A 26,943-nucleotide genomic window follows, 5' to 3' on the forward strand; every position below is an offset into this window, starting at 1 on the left:
GTTTGGCTACACAGTTCTGGGTATACAGAGATATGGGAGGGAATTGAGTACATTGACCTTGTCGTGCCCTGATATTAAAGATGATTATGGAGGAGGTACTGTCTCCAATCCTCACAGATTGCAGCCTGTAGGCTTAAAAGTCATGGATTCAATTGCAGAAGAGGGGTATTGAGACCAAGTCATGTAGCTTGGGGATTCTTTTTTTGTATTATTTGGCAAAAAGCAGAATGGAGGTCAATAATTAGTAGTTCAACATAGATGTTGTTCACCTGTTCCAGGGCTGAGTGTAGGACCAAGGGGATGATCTCTGCTCTGGGTCTATTTTGATTATATGTGAATTGGAGTGGGTTGAGGGTGGAATGGTGGACTAATTGATATGAGCCATTACCAACCTCTCAAAGTACTTCATGATGGTGAATGTCAGAGCCTGTAGATTTTTAGACCAGACATTCTTCTTTGGCACCAGATGATTAAATTTTGTATCAAAGCAATGAACAAATTTTGGGATTCAAAGTAATCATTCGCCTGAAATTTTGGAATTACTACACTTTAAGCCCTCTGGATGACAATGTACTTCAATAAAAAAAATGTTTTCATCAGATACCTAGAGCAGAGTACTGTAAAGAGTGTAGAAATTGAAAATGGAAATTAGCAAAACAAAGGGAGGGTGCAGGAAAAATACCTGAATATAAAATCTAAAAACTTGTAAAGATGTTTTGTAAGTACTCAAGAACAAGAGGATATCAAAGAAAACAGTTGTGCCTCGTTGGGTCTAAATTAGTAGCTTATATGTGAAGATGGAAGAAGGGATAAAGTTGTAAATGAATATTTTCTAGCTGTTTCCACAAAAGAGGTACAACTTCAATAATGTAGTTGAGGAAGTGTGTGAAATATTGCATGGGATAATGCACCAGAGGGAAGGATCTGTGCACTTTTTTTTGGAAAATGAATAAATCACAAGTCCCAGATGAAATGAGCTGTCAACAGAATCAAGGGAAGAAAGAAGTTCTGACCAATATTTTTCAGTTTTTCCTGGTTGCAGGAATAATGCGAGAGAACTTTGAGTCTACTTCAAAAAGGGAGAAAAGGATAAACGGAGTATTTTACAGTCTAGATTAATTTCAGTGTTAGGCAGATCACTAAAATCAGTTTTCAAGGATGATAACAACATTTAGAAAGCCACAGATTTGGCAAGGAGAGACTTTATAGGAAAGATGCTGAATGAGTAACAGGTAACAGGTAATTTTGTTTATGTGGACTTCAGCAAGGCTCTGGTATGGACTCGCAGATCACAAAAGTAAAATAGCAAATTGGATTCAAAATTGTCCTAATAGCAGGAAGCAACGGACAATGGTTGATACCTATTTTGTGACTGGAAGGATCTTGTCAATGGGATTCCACAGGGCTTAGTAGTTGAACCTTTTCTTTGTGTTTTAATAGATCATTTGGATTTAAATGTATGTAACGTGATAAATAAATTTGCAAGTGATACCATGTGGTTGAGATTGAGGCATCCAGCTTCAGAATGCAGGAGTAGATGGATGGGCTGGTACATTGGGTAGGAAAATGGCAAATAGAGTTCAGAGAAGATTGAAACAAATTGAGGGGAATAAGCAATAATTAGGATACTGAGAGCCCTGGGAGAATAATTAAACCTTGAAGTGTATTTAATTTTTAAATTTAGAGATACAGCACAGTAACAGGCCCTTCAGGCCCACAAGCCCGTGCCATCTAAATGCACCCATGTGACCAATTAACTTACTAACATCTGTCTTTGGAACATGGGAAGAAACCAGAAAACCCAGAGGAAACACACATGGAGAACGTGCAAACTCCTTACAGACAGTGGCGGATATGTCTGCATATCCTTGTTGAAAGCAGGTAAATTGAATAAGTGAATAGGATGGATGGCTTAAATATTTTAATAATGATGGAAAGTATCCGGGCTGAAAGGCAAAAAGGATATTGAGTATCTGAAATAAAAACAAAATACTAGAAATTCTTAGTAAATCAGGCAGCATCTGCAAAGATAGAAACAGGTCCTTTGTGTATTTTTTAAACAGTATAGAATTGGTAAATTTTGATGCAAGTTATGGTTCATAAGTATAATTCTATATGATCGGTATGTACCTGCAGAAAATACAGTTTATGTTCTAATTATGTACTTTTACTGCTAAATGGATAACCCTTGACAAAGCTTCAGTAACGGCCATTCCATTCAATCCCAGTGGGAGGTAGGATAAATCTAAAGTTAACTAAAATCACCCAGAGAATGGTGGGTGCATTGCCAGTAGTGGCATGAAGGGAAGTACAATAGGATTTCTTAAGAATCTATTCGAGGGGTATGTGGAACTGAGAAAAATGGAGGGTTATGCAGTAGAGAAATTCTAGGCAGTTATTAGGTCAGCACCTCTGCTGCAGATTTCTGTCTTCTTCTTCTTTGGCTTGGCTTCGCGGACGAAGATTTATGGGGGGGTAAATGTCCACGTCAGCTGCAGGCTCGTTTGTGGCTGACAAGTCCGATGCGGGACAGGCAGACACGGTTGCAGGGGAAAATTGGTTGGTTGGGGTTGGGTGTTGGGTTTTTTGCAGGGGGAGGACGTGGACTTGTCCTCGGGCCTGCGCAAAGGAGCTTTTAGGTGGAGTGCAGTGCGCGCAGTACTGGCCCCACCCTTTACACCCATGGTTCGTGTGCCGTGGCCGAGCAAGCTGGGACGTGGCAGCGAGGTCCTTGGGTCGTAGGTTTTATATCGGAGTGGCCTTCTGTGTTCTAATCTGTAACTAATTAACCTAACCATGCAACTTTAGTGATCTTAGAGGACAGTGTTTCCAATTTGAGGAAAATTTGAGTTCCAGAAATCTCATACAACTCAGGGAGTGTCTGTACCTAGAGAGAATAGTTCTCCCACTCAGAGGAAGATGATTGAAGATGACTTCCGGTCTATGTTTTCTGTGGTCCAGCACTAGCCAGTTCCCCAAGGTGCTCCACTGGTGTTTCACCCTGTATTTCTTCTAGAAGAAGAAGAACATTGTGATGGAGGCCATATGTGATCTTTCTCTTGTTTAATTTGGTGCCTTCCAATCAAATACTATTATGAGCAGTTGGATGTATAATTGAAAGAAGAACAGAGAAGGCAAGAGCAGCTGAGGAATCAGTTTTCACAAGTCATGGGCCTCTGTTTAGGTCTTGATTTGTCAGCATTTTTAAACTGTGGTGAGCTTTCACTTGCAATTGAAGTTTTGTGGTTCATTATAGGGAATAAAGTATGTGGTTCAAGCTTGTGCTGCCCAATAACAAGAGAAACCTGTCTTGGTGGAAAAGAAATACTGTAGAATGGTAAAATACTAAAGCAACAAAAAATGAGGAAGTGGAGAATATCAATTATAAACAATCCAAAATAAAATGGTTTCCATGTGTTATTGCTTGTTGCAATTCAAGTTGATTTGTAAGATTTATGAAATTTAAAAAAAGTAATTTCAAGGATAAGAATGTAATCCATTTAAAGCTTCTTGAAAGGAAGTGTCTATCTTAATTGTCATTTAGAATAAAAATGCAGTTCATTCTGCTAAATGGAATCTTTGGCAGATATAAAAGCAAGCCCTATGAACATCAAAACATTTATGCTATAACTGTGAGGTTAGAAAATAAATTCTTATGCCTTGCGTTCAAAATAAGATCAAGCTCCCCCTTGCTGCTGAACATAACAGAGCAGTCTAAATTTCAATATTTTCTGAACACTGGTCAGGAATGGCACTTTTATATTCCAGAAGAACAGATTAGCTAATTTATGTGCTAAATATGATTTCACCTGAAATAGCTCAAGTCAACTCCTTGATCAATAAAGTCTTTTTTTGACTGTGAGTATTGGTGGGGTTGTATCTTATAACTACAGACAAACAATTTAGAATCAGAATTTATTGTCATGAAATTTGTTGTTTTGCAGCAGGCATCAAAGTGCAAACGTTCATATTATAACCATCTGACACAACAATAAATTTTTTTAAAATAGTGCATGAAAAGTAAAGCAGTGTCTTGATTATTCAAGAATCTGATGGCAGAAGGGAAGAAGCTGTCCTTATAGCGCTGAGCGCTCATCTATAGGCTCCTATAGGTTTTTCCCCAATGGAAGCAGAGTGAAGAGGGCATGTCCTGGGTGGTGGGGGTCTTTGTGGAATGAGACTGCTTTTTTAAGATACTGCTTCTTGTAGGTGTCCTTGATGGAGTGAAGTCTGGTACCTGTGCTGTCGCAGGCCGAGTTAACAGCACTCTGACAAATGAAATATTGTCTACTTCCAAATTCTAGCAACAAATTAGTTTTTTTTTAAATTATTAACCTGCATCCAAATTATACATGTGCAATTTGGCCATTTGCAAACAGGAACTTCGGTTTAAGAGAAAGCAGTAGGATACCTGGATTGCATTTTATTAAAGTTTTTTTTTTCAGTTTGACACTTTAGAATTTTGAATAAACGTGGCAGAAAGGATCCTGTCCAATGACACTGACAGTTTTTAAAAATGAGAATGAACAGACTGTGATGCATATTAATCTATTTCCCATGATTATATTCTTCCTGCTGTTAACTTTTGTTTTGTTCTCATTGAGGATCAATATAGATCAGTGGTTTTCAAACTTCCCCCTAAACTCGCATTAATCCCTGTGATCAGTAAATGATTCCTTAAGGTGGTATGTGAATGGGAAGGGAAAGCTGAGAATCACTGCTCTAGACCCAATTGTTACTGAAATATTTTGCTTGAGAAAAATTGTCATTGGCCTAGTTCCTTTGGAGTTATGAAACTGGGCACATAAAGAGTCAATTAGGTACAATTAAAACAGTGGTTTTCAAACTTCACAGAGCACTTATAGAAAAGGGATTGCTTATAGAAAAGGGATTGCTTAAGGTGAAATGTGAATTTAGAGGGCAATTTGAAAACCACTGATATAGATTCTTTGAAGTGTAACAATGCCAAATTTTGTATTGATCTAGGTTTTTTTCTCAACAGCAAAATAATTACTTTTGTCATTCCCTTCTCTAGAACTGCTGTTTCATAGCTTGCAGATCTGAAATCTGATTTAATGTGGTGCCCTTTTACAGGGAATCTGATGACTGAACAAGAAAGCAACAAAGTGGCCTAGCAATCAATCAAGTGGAAGTATTTGCACTGATGCATGCAGTCTACAAGCAAGAACACTTTTTAACAGATGTTTAAATTATGCATAAAGCAGGTTAAAGTTGGGGAATACAGAAAGAATTAAGGGAGGCAAGTAATTGGGGGGGGGGGGGGTGAGGGGATTACTTTTCCAGGGCAAGAGAGGTCATCTTCACTTATTATGTAGTTTAAAAAATGTACTTGCTCTAATTATTTTGGGTGCCTTTGGTGCAGTACAAGTCAATGAGAACGCAAAATAGCCAGGACAGGCCATCTGGCAACTCAGTCCAGTCTCATTCAGTGAGATGGCTGAATCAATGATAAACTGCTATAACATCCTACCAAGATTCCACTATTTGTTTATTAATGCTAGTAATATTAAATATAAGTAGTTTAATTCCATTATGTAAGTAATAATACAGAAAATATATAACATTAAATTTCCTTTCCTTGCTGTAAGGTAGAGTCACCATTACTATTGGTCAGCGCCCTTTACAGTAAGAGAGAAAGCATAGCAAAAGAAACTGGATGACGTCGGACTCCATCCTCTCATACATATTCCATTTCCTCCCCTTCTCTGCAACTTAAAATATGTTATTCACTTCCACCAGTTCTGACAACAGGCTATTGACTTGTAGTGTTAACTTTCTTTCTCTCTCCACAGATGCTGCCTGATCTGCTGAGTTTATTTTTGATTTTATTTCGGTTTATACAACATAGATTATAAATAAACGCTTGTTATCACAGCAAAATGCCACTTGTACAGTCATCAGTCTATTGCATATAGAGCATCTAAGAGGTATTTGAATATCCTCCAGTGAATTTCTGTAGTTCACAATGACCTTTTGAAAATAAATCCTAGATGGCATTGGACGATTTACTTTTTTGATCAAGCACTCAAGATTAATCAAGCATGTGCTTGAGGAATACTCAATTGGCACAAAGTGGTTTTTAAAAATAGATTCTGTTGGTATTCTACTGCTTGAAAAATGACAAGGATCTGAAATTGCTTTATCATTTATCTACCCTGTCCCTAAATGCAGGCAATTCCGATATCTTGTCTAAAACTGAACATAGCTTCTTAGATTTACATTATTATTTACCACAATGTTGAGAAGAAAATTACTAAATTAAATGTCTATATTTGCAGGTCTTTTTCTCCAGTGTGCCCCACTGACAAGCATCATGAAGGAAACTATAGCAACTATTGTTAAAATGGACTGGATATTGTATGTTTGTTTTAATCGAAGCCTTAATGAGCCCACAAAAGGAAACCTGCTTGGTGAGTCTGAACAAAATATTTTTACAGGAGGAGGGTAATTAAAAAATATTTGCTCCATGCAAGATTTTGCAAAGAGCTGTCAGTGGATTCATCGAGTGCTGATTGAGTTCCTAATATGATCTGTGGCTGAAGATTTTTTATCCAAATGTGCAAATTCTCACTATCACCTCTTTCTCATGATGATCCATGACTTGAATTGTTTTACTGAGTTTTTTTATACTGCAGTATATTTTCCTGCAGAAACATTATTGGGTACACTGGCTTGATGAGTTTCCACTGCTTTTATTGCAATATTGAGTCCCTTTGTTACTTTCTTAGAAGTTTTCTGTGATCTGTTTAGTAAGAAGCAGAAATATGTGGAGGACAGCACACTTAGTAAATTTTATGTTGGTGCTTGAAAAAAATGTCATATTACCACTGATTTATTATTGTGAATTGATTGTTCTGCCTCAATGGATTGAGAACCTTAAATCAGAGTGAGTTTATGGTGAAACTTGTATTTAAAACATTCATCAAACCCTTTTAATTTGTATTGTCTATTTTTGCTGGAAGGTAAAAAAGACACCATGAGTGGGGCAACAAGGGAAATAAAAATGAGTGAATGATAGGGTGGAGAGAAAGGTTGGAGTGAGAAGAAGTAATCTTACAGCATGAAAAAAGCCAGGCTATGTCCATGAAAAGAGTTGAACAGTCAACATGATGTGTTGGGACCCTTTTATCAACTAGAATGGGAGGTGGCAAGCATAAAAAGGAGGGGTTAGGGACAGGGGAAACGACCAAGAGCTAATAGGCAACAGGATAAATTATGGGAGAGGTTAGAGAGACAAATCAGATAGGACAACACTGATGGTTGGGGGGCGGTGGGGAGGGGAAAGGATGTGAAAGAAAATTGAGAATGGGAGTAGATAAAAAGACAGTGGGATCAGATTTGAGTGGGAGTTATCCAAAGTTGGAGAATTGTATGTTAATGCTGTTGGGCTTTAAGCTCCCAGGAAGAGTTCGCTTTGCCTCAGTCTGGCAATGGATGAGGCCAAGGAGAGATATACAGAGCCCTCCATAATGTTTACGACAAAGACACTTTTTTTTCCCTTTATCTACCCCTGTGCTCTACAATTTTAAATTTGCAATCAAACAATTCACATGTGATTAAAGTGCACATTCCCAATTATATTAAAGGTTATTTATATACATTTGGTTTGACCGTGCAGAAATTATAGTTCCCTAATTTCAGGGCACTATAATGTTTGGAACATTTAGCTTCACAGGTGTTTATGATGACTTTAGCATGTTTAATTGGTGCAGATATAAGAGAGCTAGGCTTATTTCTAAGCTTTTGACCATCTTTGGGGCGTAGTAGCCATTTTTCAACATGAGGACCAGAGTTGTCCCAATGAAAGTCAAAGAAGTCATAATGAGGCTGAAAAGCAAGAATAAAACAGCAAAACACATCACCCAAACCAAAGGATTTCCAAAATCAACGCTTTAGAACATAATTAAGAAGAAAGAGCATACTGTTGTGGTTATGTCAATGACAACTGCCCGCAGAAGACTTCATGAAAGAAATACAGAAGCTACACTGCAAGATGCAAAGCACTAGTTAGCTTCAGAAACAGGATGGCCAGATTATAATTTGCCAAAAAGTATTTAAAAGAGCCTGCAGAATTCTGGAAAAGGGTATTGTGGACGGATGAGACCTAGATTCCCTGTATCAGTGATGGGAAGAGCAAAGTGTGGAGGCATAAAGGAACTGCCAAGGTATACCACCTCATCTGTGAAACATGGTGGTGGGGATGATATGGTCTGGGCATGTATGACTGCCACAGGTACTGGCGCACTTATCTTTATTAAGGATGTATCTGCTGATGGCTGTAGCAAAGTGAGTTCTGAAGTGTATAGAAACGTCTTATCTGCTCACATTGGAACAAATGCCTCCAAGCATTGGACAGCGCTTCATCTTACAGCAAGACAATGATCCCATGCATACTGTTAAAGGAACAAAGGAATTTTTCAAAGCTAGAAAGTACAAACGTCTTGAATGGCCAAGTCAGTCACCTGATCTAAAGCATGCTTTCCATATGCTGAAGAGAAAATTTAAGGGGGCAAGCCCTTGATATAAGTAGGTGCAGTAGATGGTTGCAGTAGAGGCCTGACAGAGCATCAAGAGAAAATAAACTCAGCACCTGTCTCTGAATCACCGACTTCAAGCAGTCATTGCATTGCAAGGGATATCCAACAAAGTGCTAAAAATGACTATTTTAATATGCTGTACATAGCATTGCTATGTGCCAAATATTATGGTGCCTTGATATGAGGAGACTAGGTATAAAAAGTGCTGTAATTTCTACATGGTCAAACCAAAATGTACACAAATATCCTTGAATAAAATCTGGAATGTGCACTTCAATCACATGTGAATTGTTTGATTATAAATTTAAAACTGTAGAGCACAGGGGCAAATAAAGGGAAAACTGTGTCTTTTGTCCCAAACATTATGGAGGGCACTGTATTTTGGGGAACTAGGAGTTCCATCTTGTATCTACGCGCAGAGCTGTACAATCTGCGTTTGGCCTTACCAGTGTGGAGGAGGCCACACCGAGTGCACCAGATTAGATTGGACCAGGTTCACAAGAAACTCTGCCTCACTTGGAGGTTTTGCACTTTATGGAGTTGGTGGGAAGTGCCAAAGAAAATGGAAGGTTAGGTGAGAGAAGAAGAGCAGACCATGGAGTTATGGAGTGAATGAGTCTTGCAAAATGTGGAGGGGATGGTAAGGCTGGGGAGGAGAAGATGAGGCTGGTGGAGGGATCACATTGAAATTGCTGAAATGTCAAGGAATGATTTGCTGGATGCACTGTCTTTTTTACTTTTAAGTCTTGATATGATCTCAAGATGAATAGGTATGTTTTCACAATTACAGTTTGAAAATAAACGGTGCTGGCAAAACATGGTGACATTTTGTGAGCTGCTCCCAGATGATTACCCTTTGCATAAAATACCATCATTCCACTCTCCTTTCTCTGCACTCTAAAACTTTCATTTTAATATCCTGCATTTATTTTGCTCTTGTACTTCTGTATGTTACAGTTGACTTGCTGGATTGTTTGCAAAACATACCCTTCCCACTGTACCAGGTATAATGTGACAATAAACATGAAATTATTGAAACCTGTGCTGCAGCTGGATTGAACCTTTTGTGTTCTCCATCTAATCCTTGCTGGTTTGAGATCCACATGAATCTCCTCCCAGCTCTCTTCAAGCCCAAAGTTCACAATTGCATCCCACAAAATTGGCCATTCAGTGCCCCGAGATGGGAATAGGGATTTGGATTTTCACACTTGGTCATTCCTAACTGGGACACTGAACGCTTTCACACTTGCAAGGAGCCTTCCCCAGGGTTAGGACTGTTCTACCTTCTACCAGTGACGTCATGACCCATTGAGCGATGGTGGACCTGCCCTAAATCCTGATCAATGTATTATGATCTTATATTTGAACAAAATTAATCATGCCTAATTATAACATAATTCAGCTTTATGTACAGAAAAGTATGTGCCCTTCATCCCGTGATGTCGTTGTGCCGACCTATATAAACCTTTATAATGGACCACGGGAAAGTGCTAGCAATCAATAGCAACAGCAGACAATTTTTAAACAGCGTGGGAAAATTGGTAGCACTATCGCATACAATTTATAAATATTGTGGGGAAAAATTGATAGCAGACCTGCCATCCCAGAATGCCATGTGGCAGAGAAAGGGCTGTATGCCTGGCTGCATGCATGGAGCATTTATAGAGGGGTTTCTCTGCTGCATGGCATTCTGGGAAGTCAGGTCTGCCATTGCTTTTTTCCCCCAGTCTTTATAAATTGTGCTCTATAGCGCTACCAGTTTTCTCATGCTTTTGAAAAATTGTCTGCCTTTGCTATTTATTTCCTCCTCCTCTCTCTCTCTTTCTCTCACCTTTTCTCTCTCTCTTTCTCGCGCTCTCTCTCGCGCTCTTTCACTCTCTCTCGCGCTCTTTCGCTCTCTCTCGCGCTCTTTCGCTCTCTCTCGCGCTCTTTCGCTCTCTCTCGCGCTCTTTTGCTCTCGCACTCTTTCGCTCTCTCTCTCACGCTCTCTTGCGCTCTCTTTCGCTCTCAATCTCTCTCTTCTCCCCCAATCCCCACTGCGACTTTCCCATGGCAAAGTTTATACCTTCATTTTAATCTTCCTGCACTCGTACAAAAACTTAGGTCATTTCAATCCCACAATGCAATTACCCATTTCACACTTGCCTGATTGCAACGCCAATGTCTGCCGACGCTGGGGATTGTACTAGGGGGTGAGGCCGTCAATCCCCGGCGTGAGATGACGTCATCTGACTCCGGTGTTGAGCTTATTTTTGCTTTCACACTAGGCTCTTTAAAGGCAGATTGGTGGTTAATTCTTGGGATCACTTCCAAATGTGAAAGAGACTAGTGTTGCGCTAAACGTGCCACTGTCATAATTAAACCCCTCCACCCATGTTTACTGTTACGAGTTATATTATTATGGTTAGGGATAAATATGTCTTTAAAAGAGATAGATTGTTGGGGGGGGTTAGTGTAGGTCTCTTCGCAAACAGAGTAACACTCACAAAAGACATCTCATTTAAAATGCAAGAGTTTTGCTGAAGCTATATGTTGAGGCTACAAGTGATTTTGCAGAAACAATGGAACTGCTTTGGAAAGAACTTCAAAAAAGGAGGTGCAAATTGGAACAGAGTCCAGACTCAAGTATTGATAAGATCTTTCAAAGATTGGGTTTGGAGCCTTGGGAGAGATTTTTTTGTGTTTTTACAAGCAGAGAGAGGAAACAACAAACAGGATTCTTCTCAGAGAGAGAGAGAGAGGTCAGTTCTACAGTAGCAGTTGAGGCTGCAAAATGGCAAGCTGGCAGGCTTGTTGATAAACCCCATTTTGAAGACTGGTCGTGAGTTCTGAGTTCAGCCTGTTCAAAACTCTTGTAATGCTTACAAGAGGAAATGGCTGGCTAGAGCATTTCTCCTGAAATAAGGGGAACAAGAAGAACTCTGTGGTGACCTGGAATAAGAGATTATCATTTGGAAAACCCATGATGGGGCAAGTTTCTTTGGCAAGACACTAAAATGACTAATTGGAGGAAATCAGTTTATGTGTGTCCAACAAGCAACAAATTTATCTCTGAAACCAACAAGAGCCTTCCTGAGCAGTGGCTATTTAACTTTAAGCACCAGAGCCTGGTGAAAATTCATAAATGTTAAATTCTGTGCACAGTATAAGAATTTCATGATACCGGTGAACTTGGAGGAATGAGAAGTGAATGATTGGACTGTGAATCAAAGAACTTTCCTGTACATATACACATTACATACATGTGTGCTTAGAATTAGAAGGGGGTTAATAGTAATAAGTTAAAGTTTGATCCTGTTTTTATGTTAAAAGAAAATTAAATTCAACTTTTTAAGTAACCATTGTCTTGGTGAATTTCTTTTGCTGCTGGGTTTTGGAGTCCCCTGGACTTGTAACATTATAGATAAAGCCTGACTAATATACTTCATGTGAATAAAGATTAAGACTTACTTGGCAGGGATAGGGAGACACTTTGGGAGAGTCGCCCCAGCAGTAAGCAGTAGTGGCAAGCTCTTCATCTATCTGCTATTTTATTCCACAGAACTTTATTGAAACTTTATTCAAACAGGTGCTGCTGCCGGGGCACCACTGGAGCATTCTGCTGGCTAAAAGTCTCTATACTACTGCCATCTTGTCCCTTCTCTTCCACATCCTTACCCCATCCTGCCAGCTTCAACTCAAGTGTCCCGGTCAGGCCCTCAGCACATCTTCCTCGTGCTGACAACCCATCTCACCTCCATGCAAATGTCCTGGTCAGGCCCTTGGTCATCACACCTTCCTCGCGCTGACATCATAACTCCCCTCCATACAAGTGACGACAGCAAAAAGAAGGCTTGAGAGGCATTTCCAGTTCAGCGGGGCAAACCTGCGTGTGTCCAACCAAGTCTCAGTGCTCCCCCACGTGGTCCATCTGCTCAGTCTTATTTAATTTGAAATTTATTTATGTGTTTATTTCCTCTTTTTTTTGCCAGTTATTTGAATTTCTGGTTGATTGAATTCCAGATAATGGGGATTCTACTGTATCTACATTGTTTCCATTCACTGCTCATTTGGTAATACATTCCATGTTTAATGACTCTGGGTAAAAAAAAAAATTATTTATCAGTCATTCCCATATGATCTCCAATTACTTTTTTATGGTTGCATTGCACTAATTTTCTTCATTATGGAGTCTATTGAGAAGTGTATAATCTCAAATCAAATCACACTTTCTCAAATTCCCTGACCAAGTTGACGGGTAGGTGAAGGGTTTACTTGATATTCATCCTTTCCTTAGCATAAATTTGTACCTGTACAAATTTTTGACGAGTGCATTTGTGTCTGGGGGGGGTGGGGGGGTAGGAAGGAGGCATTTCAAGTCTTGGTTCTGAGGAAGATGGAGGGAGTGGTACCAATGGGAACTGCAATCATTCTAACATAAGGTTTAAAATACTATTCTTTAGAAGATTTGGACTAAGGTGAAAATAGTAAGAAGGGAGCCAGTTTCAATGGTGTGAGAACTGATGTGGCCCGGGTAAATGAGAGAATGAAATAAATCTAAAAAAGATTTGCTGATAAATGTCAGTTTGACAACACAAATAAGCACCAGATTACTTGAAAGCTTCAGGACAACTATCTTTCATTATGTTGGGTACAATAATGTGGTCAAATGGCGGCTCTGCTATTATATAATAGGATCTTCTACTAAGGATCTATTGCATGATTTTCTCTTTCCCAACTTCAGTACTTTGTGTTTCATTACTGATTGTAAAAATGATAATAATAATAAACTCAGAACAAGTGTGAAGTGGTTAGAGGGAAACACTATATGACCAGACTGAGAGTAAACATAAAGAATGAAAAAAATCTACCGGAAGGTAAACAATAACCAGATAATAAGATAAGAGGTAGACTAATTAACGACCAAAGAGGAGGTCCATTCAAATAATCATTGTTTAAGACCCATGCAGCAGGAAAACAGGCCTTTCCATGCCAACCAAATTGTTCCTCTTTGCTAGTGTCATTTTGTGTGTGCTTGGCCCCTATTCCTCTGAACTTTTCCTATTCATGTACTAGTACAAATACCTCTTAAATGCCATAATTGTACCCAGTTCTATCTCTTCCTCTGTCAGCTCATACCATGTATCTGTGTGGGTTGAAAAATTGCTCCTTATGTCCTTTTTAAATCTTTCCCCTTTCTCCTTCATCTATCACTCATGTTTTTAGACACTTCTACCCTTATCTACCCCTCAAGATACTTTCATGCAGTAAGTGGCGGAAATCAGGAATGTGGTACCAATGTTTAGAGGGCATAGGTAGGTGAACACTGATTTAATGCAGCATTAAAAATAATATAGGATAATTACTTGAAAAGAATGCATGAAAGAAAATGGCATGGCTTTAGGGAGAGAATGTGGAATTCTAACTTTCTAGACAAATAGTATTGATTGCCAAAAGCTGCTAGCACACATTTCATGGGCTAACATGCTGCCCTCTTCTGTAAATCTCTGGTGTATAGGAGGCCATTCAGCTCACTGTACTTTCTTGGAGCTGTCCAATTACTTCCTGCTTTTTTCCCTTCACCCTTTATTAATTTTGTTTTATAATCTTAATTTCAATTTCCTTCGAGGTGGAAAATGTGCGATGAGGAGAACCCAAACAATTGACAAAGATATAGATAAATTAAGGGAGTGCGCAAGAAGATTGCAGTGCAGTAAAATCCCTGGTATCTGTTACCTATGGGAATCAGGGGAGAAGTGAATTTTCCAGTTGCTTGAGACTGTATGTTAAGTGATTGGTGGACTAATGGCATATTGGCGTGCCAATTTTTACGGAAGTTTACATTTTTCAATTTTTTAACTTTTTTTGCTGGTTGCTTGAATTCTGGATAACCGATGCTGTACTGAATGAAGAAATATGTCATTTTTAGAAAAATAGTCTTCTTTTAAATTACGAGATTCCACATTATAGTCTAGTTTGGAAGGTGAAATGCATGGGATCCAGGGTGAGCGAGCCAATTTTATTTAAAATTAGGAAGGAGTCAAGGGTGGTAGTGGAGGGTTGCTTTTCAGATTAGAAACCTGTGATCAATGGCATGAAAAGGATTTGTGCTGGGTCCATTGTTATTTGTCATTCTGTATTAACGATTTGCATAAGTTTGCGGACATCACCAAAATTTGAGGTATAGTGGACAGTGAAGAAGGCTAGCTAAATTTACAACAAGATCTAGACGAACTGAGAAAGTGAGCCAAGTAATGGCATTTGGAATTTTACTCGGACAAATGTGAGATGTTGCACTTCAGCAAGTCAAACCAGGGCACTCCTCACACAGTAAATGGCAGGGCCCTGTAGACTTTGGAGAACAGAGTCCTTGGGGTACAGGTACATCATTCTCAAAAAGCATTAAAATGGCTAGACAGGTCAGTGAAGAAGGGATTTGGCATACTTTCCTCTTTCATTCAGGACATTGAGTACAGGAACTGGAGTGTCATAAATTACAAATGTACAACATGTTGAAGAGGCCATATTTAAAGTATTGTGTTAGTTATATTTGGCAGCTACAGAAAGATGTCCTTGTACTGGAAATGGTCAGAAAAAATTCATGAAGATTTAACGGGGACTGAATGATTTGAGATTCAAGGATAGGCTGAGAGCTTATCTTGGAGCGAGCCATGACCATTTGGTGTACAAAATCATGAAGGACGTAGACAATATGAATAGTCACGGTCTTTTTCCCAGGAAGGGGAATCCAAAATCAGGTGGCAAAATTTTAATGCTAGAGGGGAAAAATTTAAAAGGGACCTGAAGGCAATGTTTTGCAATCAGATGGTAGAAAGTGTATGGAACAAGTTGCCAGAGAAAACTGTAAAGGCATTTAACCAGGTAGTTGGACAGAAAAGGTTTGGCCTATTTCTCTGCTGTACAGCTCTGACTCTGTGTCTCTAGTGAGGAACTTATAAAATCTGTATCAAGAAATCTGGATGTGCAGGTATATGAAATATGAAAAGTTAATATAAAGACTACAGTAAATCATTAACAAAGTGCTGTGTGTTGAGCTTTATTGCAAGAGGGTTTGGGGTACCAGAGAAAGTGTAATGACACTGCTTTGGTGTCCATCTCTTGGAAAGGATGAATTCACCGAAGATGTGGAGTGTAGATTTTCTTGATGATTTCTTTGATGGGACATGACATGATGGCATGAGGGTAGATTGAGCAGAAAGAGCTAAAAAAAAAAATTTTTTAATTAGATGTTTGTGTATCATTGGTACATGCACAATTTTGAGGTAGTTTGAAGGAATAGTTTTTCTTGATGTTTACTGCTCAAAAGATAATCCTGGGAATTTGGAATTTCCACAAAAACCTGCCTATTTCAATAGTTTTATAAATAGTACAGTCCTTTAAAAAAATATCCTTCCAGCTTAGTTCAGTTATGTTTGCAATGTTTGCGCAGATTTCACGGGTGTCTTCAAGGGCAGGGTTCAAGACAGCCACCATTCATGCTGGTACCCAAGAGAGTGAAAATAACAGGCCTCGACTACCGCCCTGCAGCACTGACCTCCATCATTATGATATGCTTCGAACATCTGGTGATGAAACGCATCAAAGCTCACCTCCCAGGGTTGCTGGACCCATTTGAATTCGCCTATAGAAGAAATCTTTCCAAGACGATGCTATAGCATTGTCACTTCATTTCATCCTGGCCCACCTGGACAAAGTCACCTCATACGCCAGGCTGCTATTCATCGACTTCAGCTTGGCATTTAATATGATCATTCCCCAGCAACTGATGGAGAAGTTGTTCTGGCTGGGACTCAATAGCCCTCTCTCTAACTGGATCTTGGACTTCCTAATGAAAAGATCACAATCTATCCGTGTCAGTAGCAGAATATTAAGCACTGGCACACCTCAGGGCTGTATGCTGAACCCACTCCTGTTCACACCACGATTTCATCGCCATATTCAGCTCCAACAGTATCATCAAGTTTGCAGATGACACAGCAGTAGTTGGTCTCATCAGCAACAACATGACAAAGAGGTGGAAAATCTCATGAAATGGTGCGAGAGGAACAACCGGAGTCTCAACGTGGACAAGACAAAGGAGATGATTGTGGACTTCAGGAGGTCCAGGAATGACCACCCTCCACCACACATCAACAACTCTGCAGAAGAGAGAGTGGAGAGCACCAAGATCCTTGGAGTTCACTTAACTAGTGACCTATCGTGGATGCTCAGCATCTCCTCAATTGTCAGGAAGGTGCATCAGTGACTGTATTTCCTGAGAAGATTGAAGTGGACAGAGTTATTGACCATCATTATGCCAACTATCTGTAGGAGCTCTATTGAGAGCATTCTGGCTGGCTGCATCACAATGTGGTACGGTTCCTACAGAGAAATGAATCGGAGTTCAATCCACAGGGCCATAAGAGTGGCAAAGAGGATCTCTGCCCCCCCCCCCCTCCCCAACCATTCATATGATCTACTGGGATTGTTGTCTGAAGAGGGTGTACAAGATCATTGAGGACCCCTTCCACCCTGCACCCAGCATCTTTCATCTGCTCCCGTTGGGGAAGAGATGCAGGCGTATCAGAGCCAGCACCACCAGACTGAGGAACAGCTTTTTCCCATGGGGAGTAAGAGTGATGAACAAGCAAAGGAACTGTTCAGACTAAACATCTGGACTCTCATTCATACAAAACACTATCTATCTATTTATTTATTTATAATAGATCTGATATTTGTCTTGCCTATGTATTATTTGCCTGTTTGTGTGTTATGCCTGCTTGTGTGTCTGCGTATTTTTGTACTGAGTACAGGAGAACAGTTTCATCTGGTTTACTTGTACTACTAGATGACAATGAACTTAATAACAGTTCTTCTTAATACAAAATTGAAACTATTTTTTTTCCTTTCAAAGCACAAAACATTTGTATTGTAATTATAAATATACAGACGTATCATTATTGTTCAATAGAACTCTGCTTTTACTCGCTCTGAATAATTCTAAACCTAGTAGTTTGCCATCTTCCAAAGTTTTCGTATGTAATGCAGCAAGGAATGTATGTCAGTAAAAATAAATGGCTTTGAATTTATTGCTCTGTACCAAACAAAATGCTCACAGGATTCTTTACTGTAGGAAGCAAAGGAATCAGAAAATCTAACATGGTGAAAAGAGATCTCTATTGGTTTGTTCCAATTAATATTCCATGGTGATGCTTCTTTGGTGGGCTAGCTCACTGCAATGCGGAAATAATTTAATTTTCAGTTGAATTAATATCAGGAAGTGAAGCGATTTTATATATTGTATATCTATAATATATTGAATATGAGATTTATTTCTATACAAGTTACGATGTTTTATTTTTCCTACTGCAGTAGAAAATTCAGTTTCTACATTGTCATATGCTGACCTAGCAATTAACACAGTATTTATTTACAAAGTGAAATAGAGCCCTCTACAGGGAATGTAAGTATACTGCATCTCTAGTTACACACATTTTCTAATCCAGTCGTTGAAAGTGTGCAGTACAGAGCAAATTGGTGGTTTCTTTACATGTTGTCTTGTTTCATTGAATCATTTGGGCCATTTCCATTTATTTAATGTTAATCGATAATGAAACAATCAAGTACTAGTTAGCCGCTAATGTTTACTTTGATTTTGTATGGATTTGCTCTTTTTAAGGTCTGTTATCAACGGAATATTTTAGTAACATTTCTTTTGTATTGGCTGTAAATTTAGTTTTGTTTGGACAATATCTGTTCAAAGGCATGGTTAGCATAAAACTATTTTAGGACCAAAGACCGGGGTTCGAATCCAGCGCTACCTGTACATTCTCCCCTGTCTGCGTGGGCTTCCTCCAGGTGCTCTAGTTTCCTCCCACCATTCAAAAACATACTGCGAGTATGGATTAGTTGGGTGTAATTGGGCACCACAGGCTTTTAAGCCAAAAGGGCAGGTTACCGTGCTTTATGTCTAAATTTAAAACATATACTACTCTAATATGAAAATAAAATCACGACTAAGTGCAGGATTGTGACTAAAAACATTGACAATTCCATCCCTCTAAAAGTGATTCTCGACCACTGAGTTTCTCCAGCGGATTGCTTGTTGCTCTAGATTCCAGCATTCAAAACTCTGCGCAGACGTTGGAAGTCTGAAATGAAAATGCAAAATGCTGAATATTCTGTCTGACCTACTATAAGGCTTTGCTGCATTTTCCTTTTTTTTAAGTTTCTGGACGAGAATATCTTGACCTGGATATGAAGAAATACAGTAATAGATTCTGATTCAGTGATGTTTTTTGCAGTTAAAAATACTTTGCTTATAAATCAAGATGATGATTGCAAAAATACACAGAAAAGGTTTATCCTTTGTTGACCCTATAAAGGTACACAGAGGCATTATTAATGAAGCAGCACCATTACAACAAGTTATCTATTGGCTGCTGAGCTCTAAACAGGAGCCTAATTTGCTGCTGTGGTTTCCTACCTGACTTGACAGTGAAGGTATGCTCCCACTCTGTCCTGTGCCAATCCACTGCTTCCCCAAAGTCTCCATTCATAGAACGCTACAGCACAGAAAACAGGCCATTTGGCCCCTCTAGTCTGTGCTGCCCATCTCCCTAGTCCCACTGACCTGCTCCTATACCATAACCCTCCAGTCCTCTCACATCCATGAACCTAGCCAATTTACTCTTAAAACACATTCACCGCATCAGAGGGCAGCTCATTCCACACTCCCAACACCCTCTGAGTGAAAAACTTCCCCCTTAATTGTTCCCCTAAACCTCTCCCCGTTCACCTTAAAACTATGACCTGTTAAACATAGAAACATAGAAGATAGGAGCAGGAGTAGGTCATTCGACTCTTCGAGCCTGCTCCGCCATTCAACGAGATCACGGCTGATCTTAAAGTTCAGTACCCCGTCCCCGCTTTCTCTCCGTAACCTTTAATACCCTTCTATTGAAGAAATAGATCTAATTCCCTCTTAAATATATTTAATGAACCTGGCTCTACTGCCCTCTGTGGCAATGAATTCCACAGATTCACCACCCTCTGGGTCAAGAAATTCCTCCTCATCTCGGTCCTAAATGGTTTGCCTGTTATCCTCAAACCATGGCCCCGGGTTCTGGATTTTCCCATCATTGGAATCATCCCATCTGCATCCATTCTGTCCAGTCCTGCCAGAATTTTATATGTCTCTATGAGATCCCCTCTCAATCTTCCAAACTCCAGCGAGTACAATCCCAATTTGCGCAATCTTTCCTCATAAGTCATTCCTGCCATTCCAGGTATCAGCCTTGTGAATCGCCTCTGCACTCGCTCCATTGCAAGAACATCCTTCCTTAGATAAGGTGACCAAAACTGCACACAATACTCCAGGTGTGGTCTCACCAAGGCCCTGTACAGCTGCAGTAAGGTATCCTTGTTCCTATACTCAAACCCTCTTGATATGAAGGCCAACATACCATTTGCCTTTTTAACCGCCTGTTGTACCTGCATGCTCGCCTTCAGAGACTGGTGTACAAGTACCCCTAGGTCTCTCTGCACTTCCCCATCTCTTAATCTATTGCCATTCAAATAGTAATCTGCCCTCCGGTTTGTATTACCAAAGTGGATAACCTCACATTTATCCGCATTGTAGTGCATTTGCCCAGTCCCTCAATTTATCCAAATCACACTGGAGCTTCCTGACCCCATCTTCCGTGCACACAACCACTCCTAGCTTAGTGTCATCTGCAAATTTGGAGATATTACATCCAATCCCCTCATCCAGATCATTAATGTAAATTGTGAACAGCTGGGGTCCCAGTACAGATCTCTGTGGCACCCTGAGTCTGCCACTCAGAAAACGAGCCATTTATCCCAACTCTCTGTCTTCTACCTGCCAGCCAGTTCTCGATCCACATCAATAATATGCCCCCAATCCCATGAGCCTTGATTTTGGAAGCCAGTCGTTTATGCGGGACCTTATCAAAGGCCTTTTGGAAGTCCAGGTACACCACATCCACTGGCTCGCCCCCATCTATTTTACCTGTCACCATCTCAAAGAATTCCAATAGATTTGTCAAGCACAATTTACCTTTTGTAAATCCATGTTCACTCTGTCCGATCCCTTCTCTGCTAGTCATATGCTCCGCTATTACATCCTTAATAATGGATTCCATCATTTTGCCCACTACTGATGTAAGGCTCACCGGCCTATAATTCCCCGCTTTTTCTCTACCCCCTTTTTAAATAGTGGGATAACATTAGCTACCCTCCAATCCAGGGGTACTGATCCTGAGTCTATCGAGTTCTGGAAAATAATTCTTAAAGCATCTGCTATCTGAATGGCCACTTCCTTAAGTACCCTAGGATGTAGATTATCAGGCCCTTGGGATTTATCTGCCTTCAATCCCATCAATTTCCCCAAGACCATGTCCTTAGAGATACTGATTTCTTTCAGTTCCTCCCTTGCATTAGTTTCTATGTTTCCCAACATCCTTGGGAGGTTATTTGTATCCTCTCTTGTAAAAACAGAACTAAAGTAAGAATTTAATTGGTCTGCCATTTCCTTATTCCCCATTATATATTCCCCTGATTCCGACTGCAAAGGACCTACTCTGGATTTCACCAATCTTTTCCTCTTGACATATTTATAAAAGCTTTTGCAGTCGGTTTTTATATTTGCCGCAAGCTTACTTTTGTAATTTATTTTTGCTCTCTTGATTAATCCCTTTGTCCTCCTTTGGTGGATCTTGAACTGCTCCCAGTCTTCGGTTGTGGTACTTTTTTTGGCCAATTGATAAGCTCTCTCTTTGGACCTAATGCTGTCTCTAATTTCCCTTGTTATCCACGGTTGAGTCACCTTTTTTGGTTTATTTTTATGCCAAACCGGTATAAACGATTTTTGCAATTTCTCCATTAGATCTGTGAATGCTTTTCATTGTCTATCCACAGTCAACTCCCCCACAAACACCACCCAATCAATCTTACTCAACTCCCATCTCATACCATCATAATTCCCTTTATTCAAATTCAGGACCTTAGTCTCGGTTTTAATTTCATCACTCTCCATGTCGAGTGAGAATTCGATCATATTGTGATCGCTCCTACCCAAAGGGCCTCGTACAACAAAATTGTTGATTAGCCCCTTATCATTGCATAATACCCAATCTAAAATGGCCTGCTCCCAAGTTGGTTCCTCAACATATTGGTCTAGATAATCGTCCCGTAACATTCAAGGAATTCCTTCTCCTCAGTATTTTTACTAATTTGGCTAGTCCAATATATATGTAAATTAAAGTCTCCCATGATGACAGCCGTTCCCTTATTGCACACTTTTCTAATTTCTCTTTTAATGCCTTCCCTCACCTCTACACTACTATTTGGAGGCCTATATACCACCCCCACTAACGTTTTCCACCCCTTGCTATTCCTCAGTTCTACCCATATAGATTCCTCATCTTCCGAGTTGATATCCTTTCTGTCAATCGTGTCGGTCCCTTCTCTCACCATCAATACTACCCCACCCCCTTTTCTTTCTTGCCGATCCCTCCTAAATATCGTATACCCCTAAATATCGTATACCCCAGGATGTTAAGTTCCCAGGCTTGCCCACCTTGCAGCCATGTTTCTGTAATCCCAATCAAATCATATTTGTTTATTTCAATTTCCACAGCTAATTCATCTACCTTGTTCCGAATGCTTCTTGCATTAAGATATAAAGCTTTCAGATTTGCTTTTTTGACCCTCCTTGCTCTTTCTGATTTTTTACTTTCGCTGCCTAACCTAACTTTTCCTGTTTTATCTTTTCTGTCCTTTGCCCTATCATACAGGTTCCCACCCCCCTGCCAAATTAGTTTAAACCGCACCCGACGGCTGTACCAAACCTAGCTGCCAATATATTGACCCCTTTTGGGTTTAGGTGTAACCCATCCTTCTTGTAGAGGTCATACCTTCCCCAAAAGAGATCCCAATGATCCAAGAAGCCAAAACCCTGTCCTTTACACCAGCCCCTCAGCCACACATTCATTTTTCTTAACCTTCCATTTTTGTCCTCAGTTGCACTTGGCACAGGTAGCAGACCAGAGATCACCACCCTGGCTGTCCTATTTCTTAGTTTCTGTCCTAGCTCTCTGTAATCCTTTTTCAGTACTTCCTCCTTTTTATCTATGTCATTGGTACCCACATGTACCAAGACATCAGGCTGTTCGCCTTCCCCTTTTAGAATACCCTGGACCCGATTTGAGATATCCCACACCCTTGCACCAGGGAGGCAGCACATCATGCAGGCATACCTATCTGGCTCACAGAATCTCCTGTCTGTATTTCTGACAATGGAGTCCCCAATGACCACTGCATTCTTCTTTACTTTTTGGTCCACCATGCCAAGCTCAGTGCCAGCGACCTGGTCACTGCTGCCAGCTTCTGTCAGGTCATCTCCCTCAACAGCATCCAACAAAATATACCTGTTACTGAGAGGGATATTCACAGGTGTGCTCTCCATTTTCCTGGTATTTTTCTTCCCTCCCCTGACAGTTACCCACTTACCTGACACATCTGGTCTTGGAGTAACTATGTCCCTGAAAGTTGAATCTATCAACTCCTTACTCTCCCTTACCAGCCGTAGGTCCTCAAGTTGCAGCTCCAGTTCCCCAACTCAGTCCTTAAGGAACTGCATCTCGGTGCACCTGACACAGATGTGGCTATTTGGGAGAGAGGGACACCCATGGTTCCCACATCTGACATCCAGTACAAAGCACTAACCCCATAGGCATGACTGAGCTAAAATAATGCCACTTACCTTTCTCCTCACCTGCTTTTCCCTAAGCCTGTTGAGCCAAAGGCTGGAAGTCCCACTCCTTCAGTGCCCCACTCACTCAGTGTGCCGCTCCCTCCCCCTTTTACTCCTTTGACTGGCCCCTTGACCAATTAACCTTTGACCAATTAACCTTTGACCAATTAACCCAGTCACTCTCTCCAAGCTCCTGCTCCTCTGACTCACAGCTCAAACTCCAGCTGCTGCCTCCTCAGACTCCCAGCCCGATTTGAGTAGGCCCAAGCCCCAGTAAGCCCTTGTATTTAACTGCTTACCTCCACGTCACTCTCTCCGAGCTTCTCCTCCTTCGACTCCCAGCTTGAACTGTTGTATTTATCTCCCCCAATTTAAGTAGAAAAAGCCTATTCACAGCCACTCTGCCTATACCTCTTATAATCTTGTAAACCTCAATCAAATCTCCCCTCATTCTTCTTTGATCCAAGGAATAAAATCCCAATCTGTTCATTCTTTCAATCCCTAAAGACCCAGCAAAATTGTAGTAAATCTTCTCTGCACTCTTTCAATCTTATTGATATCCTTCCTGTAGTTAGGCACCCAGAACTGCACACAATATTCCAAATTTGGCCATAGCAATGTCTTAAACAACTTCAACATAACATCCCAACTCCTATACTCAATACTTTGATTTATGAAGGCTAAGATACCAAAAGTTTTCTTTTCAACCCTGTCCACATGCGATGCCATCTTCAGGGAACAATGTATCTGGACTCCTAGATTCCCTTCTACTCCTTAGTGCCTTATCATTTACTGTATATTGTTACAAACCCAGAAGACCCAAACTCCAGCAGCAATAGATATTCACCAAGACAAATGGTTACTTAAACAAAAGTTGCTTTTAATTATCTTTAAACACAAAAACAGGATAAAACTTTAACTTATTGCTATTAACTTAACTAACCTAACTTATCCCCCTTCTAATTCTAAACGCCCGTGTATGTAATGTGTGTGTAAATTTAAGAAAAGATCTTTGGTTCACAGTTCAATCTCACTTCTCATTCATCCAAATTCATTAGTTGCAGGCAATTCTTATACTGTGCACAGAATTTAACATTTATGAGTTTCACCAGGCTTTGGTGCTTTAAAGGTAAATGGTTACCGCTGAGGAAGGTTCTTGTCGGTTTTCAGAGAGAGATATTTGTTATTCCAGGACCTCCACAACTGATGTACTTCCATCAGCCACTTCAGTGAAATATTAGGCAGCGAGTCTTCTCCTCTTGTATGAACCACAAGGGCTTTGACCAGGCTGAACTAAACAATCACAAACCACCTTCCAAATGGAGTTTTTACACAAGCTTTCCAGCTTGTCCTGTTCCAGTCCCAGCTGCTGCTGACTGTAAAACTGCAGAACTGATCTCTCTCTCTCTCTCTCTCTCTCTTTCTCTCTCTCTCTCTCTCTCTCTCTCTCTCCCTCTCTCAGAGAAAAGCCTGTTCGACTAACTCTCTGCAAAAACCACATGACCCTCTTAGAACAGCAAACAGCCCTCCCAGACAGCCTGCAATCTGAACTTACTCCTCCGAGTTCTTTCATCTGTTCTTTTCAAAACAACAATCCATTAGTAAAGTCTTGGGCACTCTCCAAAGCTTTTGCAAAGGCTCTTGAAGCCAGACTGTCTAGCTTGAGCAGAGCTCCAGTATTTTAAATGAGATCTGTTTTGAAGTGTTTGTATGTGACCTACACTAAAAAAAACCTGCCCCAATTTATCTCCCAAAAACATATCTATAATCTGTCACAATATCTGTTCCAAAATGCATCACCTCATAGTGGCTTGCATTAAACTCCAACTACTTTCTGGCCCATTTTTCTAGATGGTCCAGATCCCTCTGCAAGCTTTGATAACCTTCTTCGCTGTCCACAACACCTCCTATCTTTGGATCGTCATCAAATTTGCTGATCCAATTCACAACATTATCGTTCAGATCATTGATGTATACCACAAACAACAATGGTCCCAACATGGATCCCTGAAGCACACCACTAGTCACAGGCCTCCAATCCAAGAAGCAACCATCTACTACCATGCTCTACCTTCTTCTACTCTGCCAATTTTGAATCTGCTTTACCTCTTCTCCTTGAATACCTAGTCTCATGACCTTCTGAACTAACCTCCCATGTGGGACCTTGTCAAAGGCTTTACTAGCATCCATGTAGATAACATCCACAGCCTTTCCTTCTTCCTGATAAACTCAAACAAAAACTCCACTAGATTTGTTAAACATGACTGACTATGCACAAAGCCATGCTGGCTATCTTTAATCAACCCATGACTGTTCAAATATCTATATATCCTGTCTCTCAGAACTCCTTCTAACTATTACTACTGACATCAGACTCACTGGCATATAATTACCTGGTTTATTTTTGGAACTTTTTTTAAACAATGGGAGAAAATGAGCTACCCTCCAACTTTCTGGCATCTCATCCATGGCTTAGGACATTTTGAATAGATCAGCCAGGGCCCATGAAATTTCTACATGTCTCCCTCAAGGTCCAAGGAAATATCATATTTGGTGCATGATTCATCTACATTTTATTCGCTGTAAGGCAGCAAGCAGATCTTCCTCCTTAATCTCCATCTGTTCCATGACTTTTCTGTTTGTTTCCCTTCCTTCCTTATCCACTATGCCAGTTTCCTGAGTAAATACTGATGCAAAAAAAAACTATTTAAGATCTCCCCCATTTCTTGAGGCTCCATATATAGTTGACCACTCTGATCCTCTAGGGGACCAATTTTGTCCCTTACTATCCATTTACTGTTAATATACTTATAGAACCCCTTTGGGTTTACTTTCATATTATCTGCCAGAGGAACCTCATGTCTTCTTATTACCTTCCTAATTTCTTTCTTGAGTATTTTCTTGCTTTTTTTGTACTCTTTGAGTACCTCATAAGCTCCTTGTTGCCTCTACTTGCTATACATCTACCTCTTTTTCTTAACCAGATCACCAATATCCCTTAAAAACCAGGGTTTTCCATGTCTAGTAACTTTGCCTTTAATCCTAAAAGGAACATGAAAACTCTACACTCTCAAAATTTTGCCATTGAAGACCATCCACTTTCCTAACACACCCTTCCCAGAACATAACATATCCCAATCTCACCCGCCTTGTTCCCTAATAGGAGATCAAGCACTGCTTCCTTTCTCATTGGTACTGCTTCTTTTCTCATTGGTACCTCTATGTATTAAGAAAACCTTGTTGAATACATATCACCAACTCAAATCCATCCATCCCTTTTCCAGTATGGGATTCCCAGTCAATATTTGGGAAGTTAAAATCCACCATCATCGCAACATTCTGCATCCTACATTGATCTGTCTCTCTACAATCTGCTCCTCCAATTCTCTCTGACTATTTGGCAGTTTATAATACAATCCTAACATTGTGGTCATACCTTTTTCTTTCCATAACTCCACCCATTTGACCTCTGGAGATAAGTCCTCCTGGCTGCATTGACTTTGCACAACTGAAGTCTGGGTTGTTGGGCATGGGTACACCCATCACTAGGACCTGACCTCTAAGCCTATCGATGGAAAAGCTGCCCAACCCCTTTCAACAGGCAACTTAAACCTGCCTGTGACCATCAAG

At 40.2% G+C, this 26,943-nt stretch overlaps 1 protein-coding gene across 3 annotated transcripts in view; it reads left to right on the forward strand.

The window, feature by feature from the left end:
• LOC138751745 (enhancer of polycomb homolog 1-like) overlaps positions 1-26,943 on the forward strand; it is a 224,107-nt gene that overhangs the window by 60,299 nt on the left and 136,865 nt on the right. For all 3 annotated transcript variants that reach the window (XM_069914450.1, XM_069914449.1, XM_069914451.1), the window contains one exon: positions 6,300-6,431. In XM_069914450.1, the coding sequence (XP_069770551.1) occupies positions 6,381-6,431 (51 nt within the window). In that variant the 5' untranslated portion in view covers positions 6,300-6,380. The remainder of the gene's footprint in view (positions 1-6,299; positions 6,432-26,943) is intronic.

The sequence above is a fragment of the Narcine bancroftii genome, chromosome 1, assembly GCF_036971445.1.
Source record: "Narcine bancroftii isolate sNarBan1 chromosome 1, sNarBan1.hap1, whole genome shotgun sequence".
Classification (NCBI taxonomy): Eukaryota; Metazoa; Chordata; class Chondrichthyes; order Torpediniformes; family Narcinidae; genus Narcine; species Narcine bancroftii.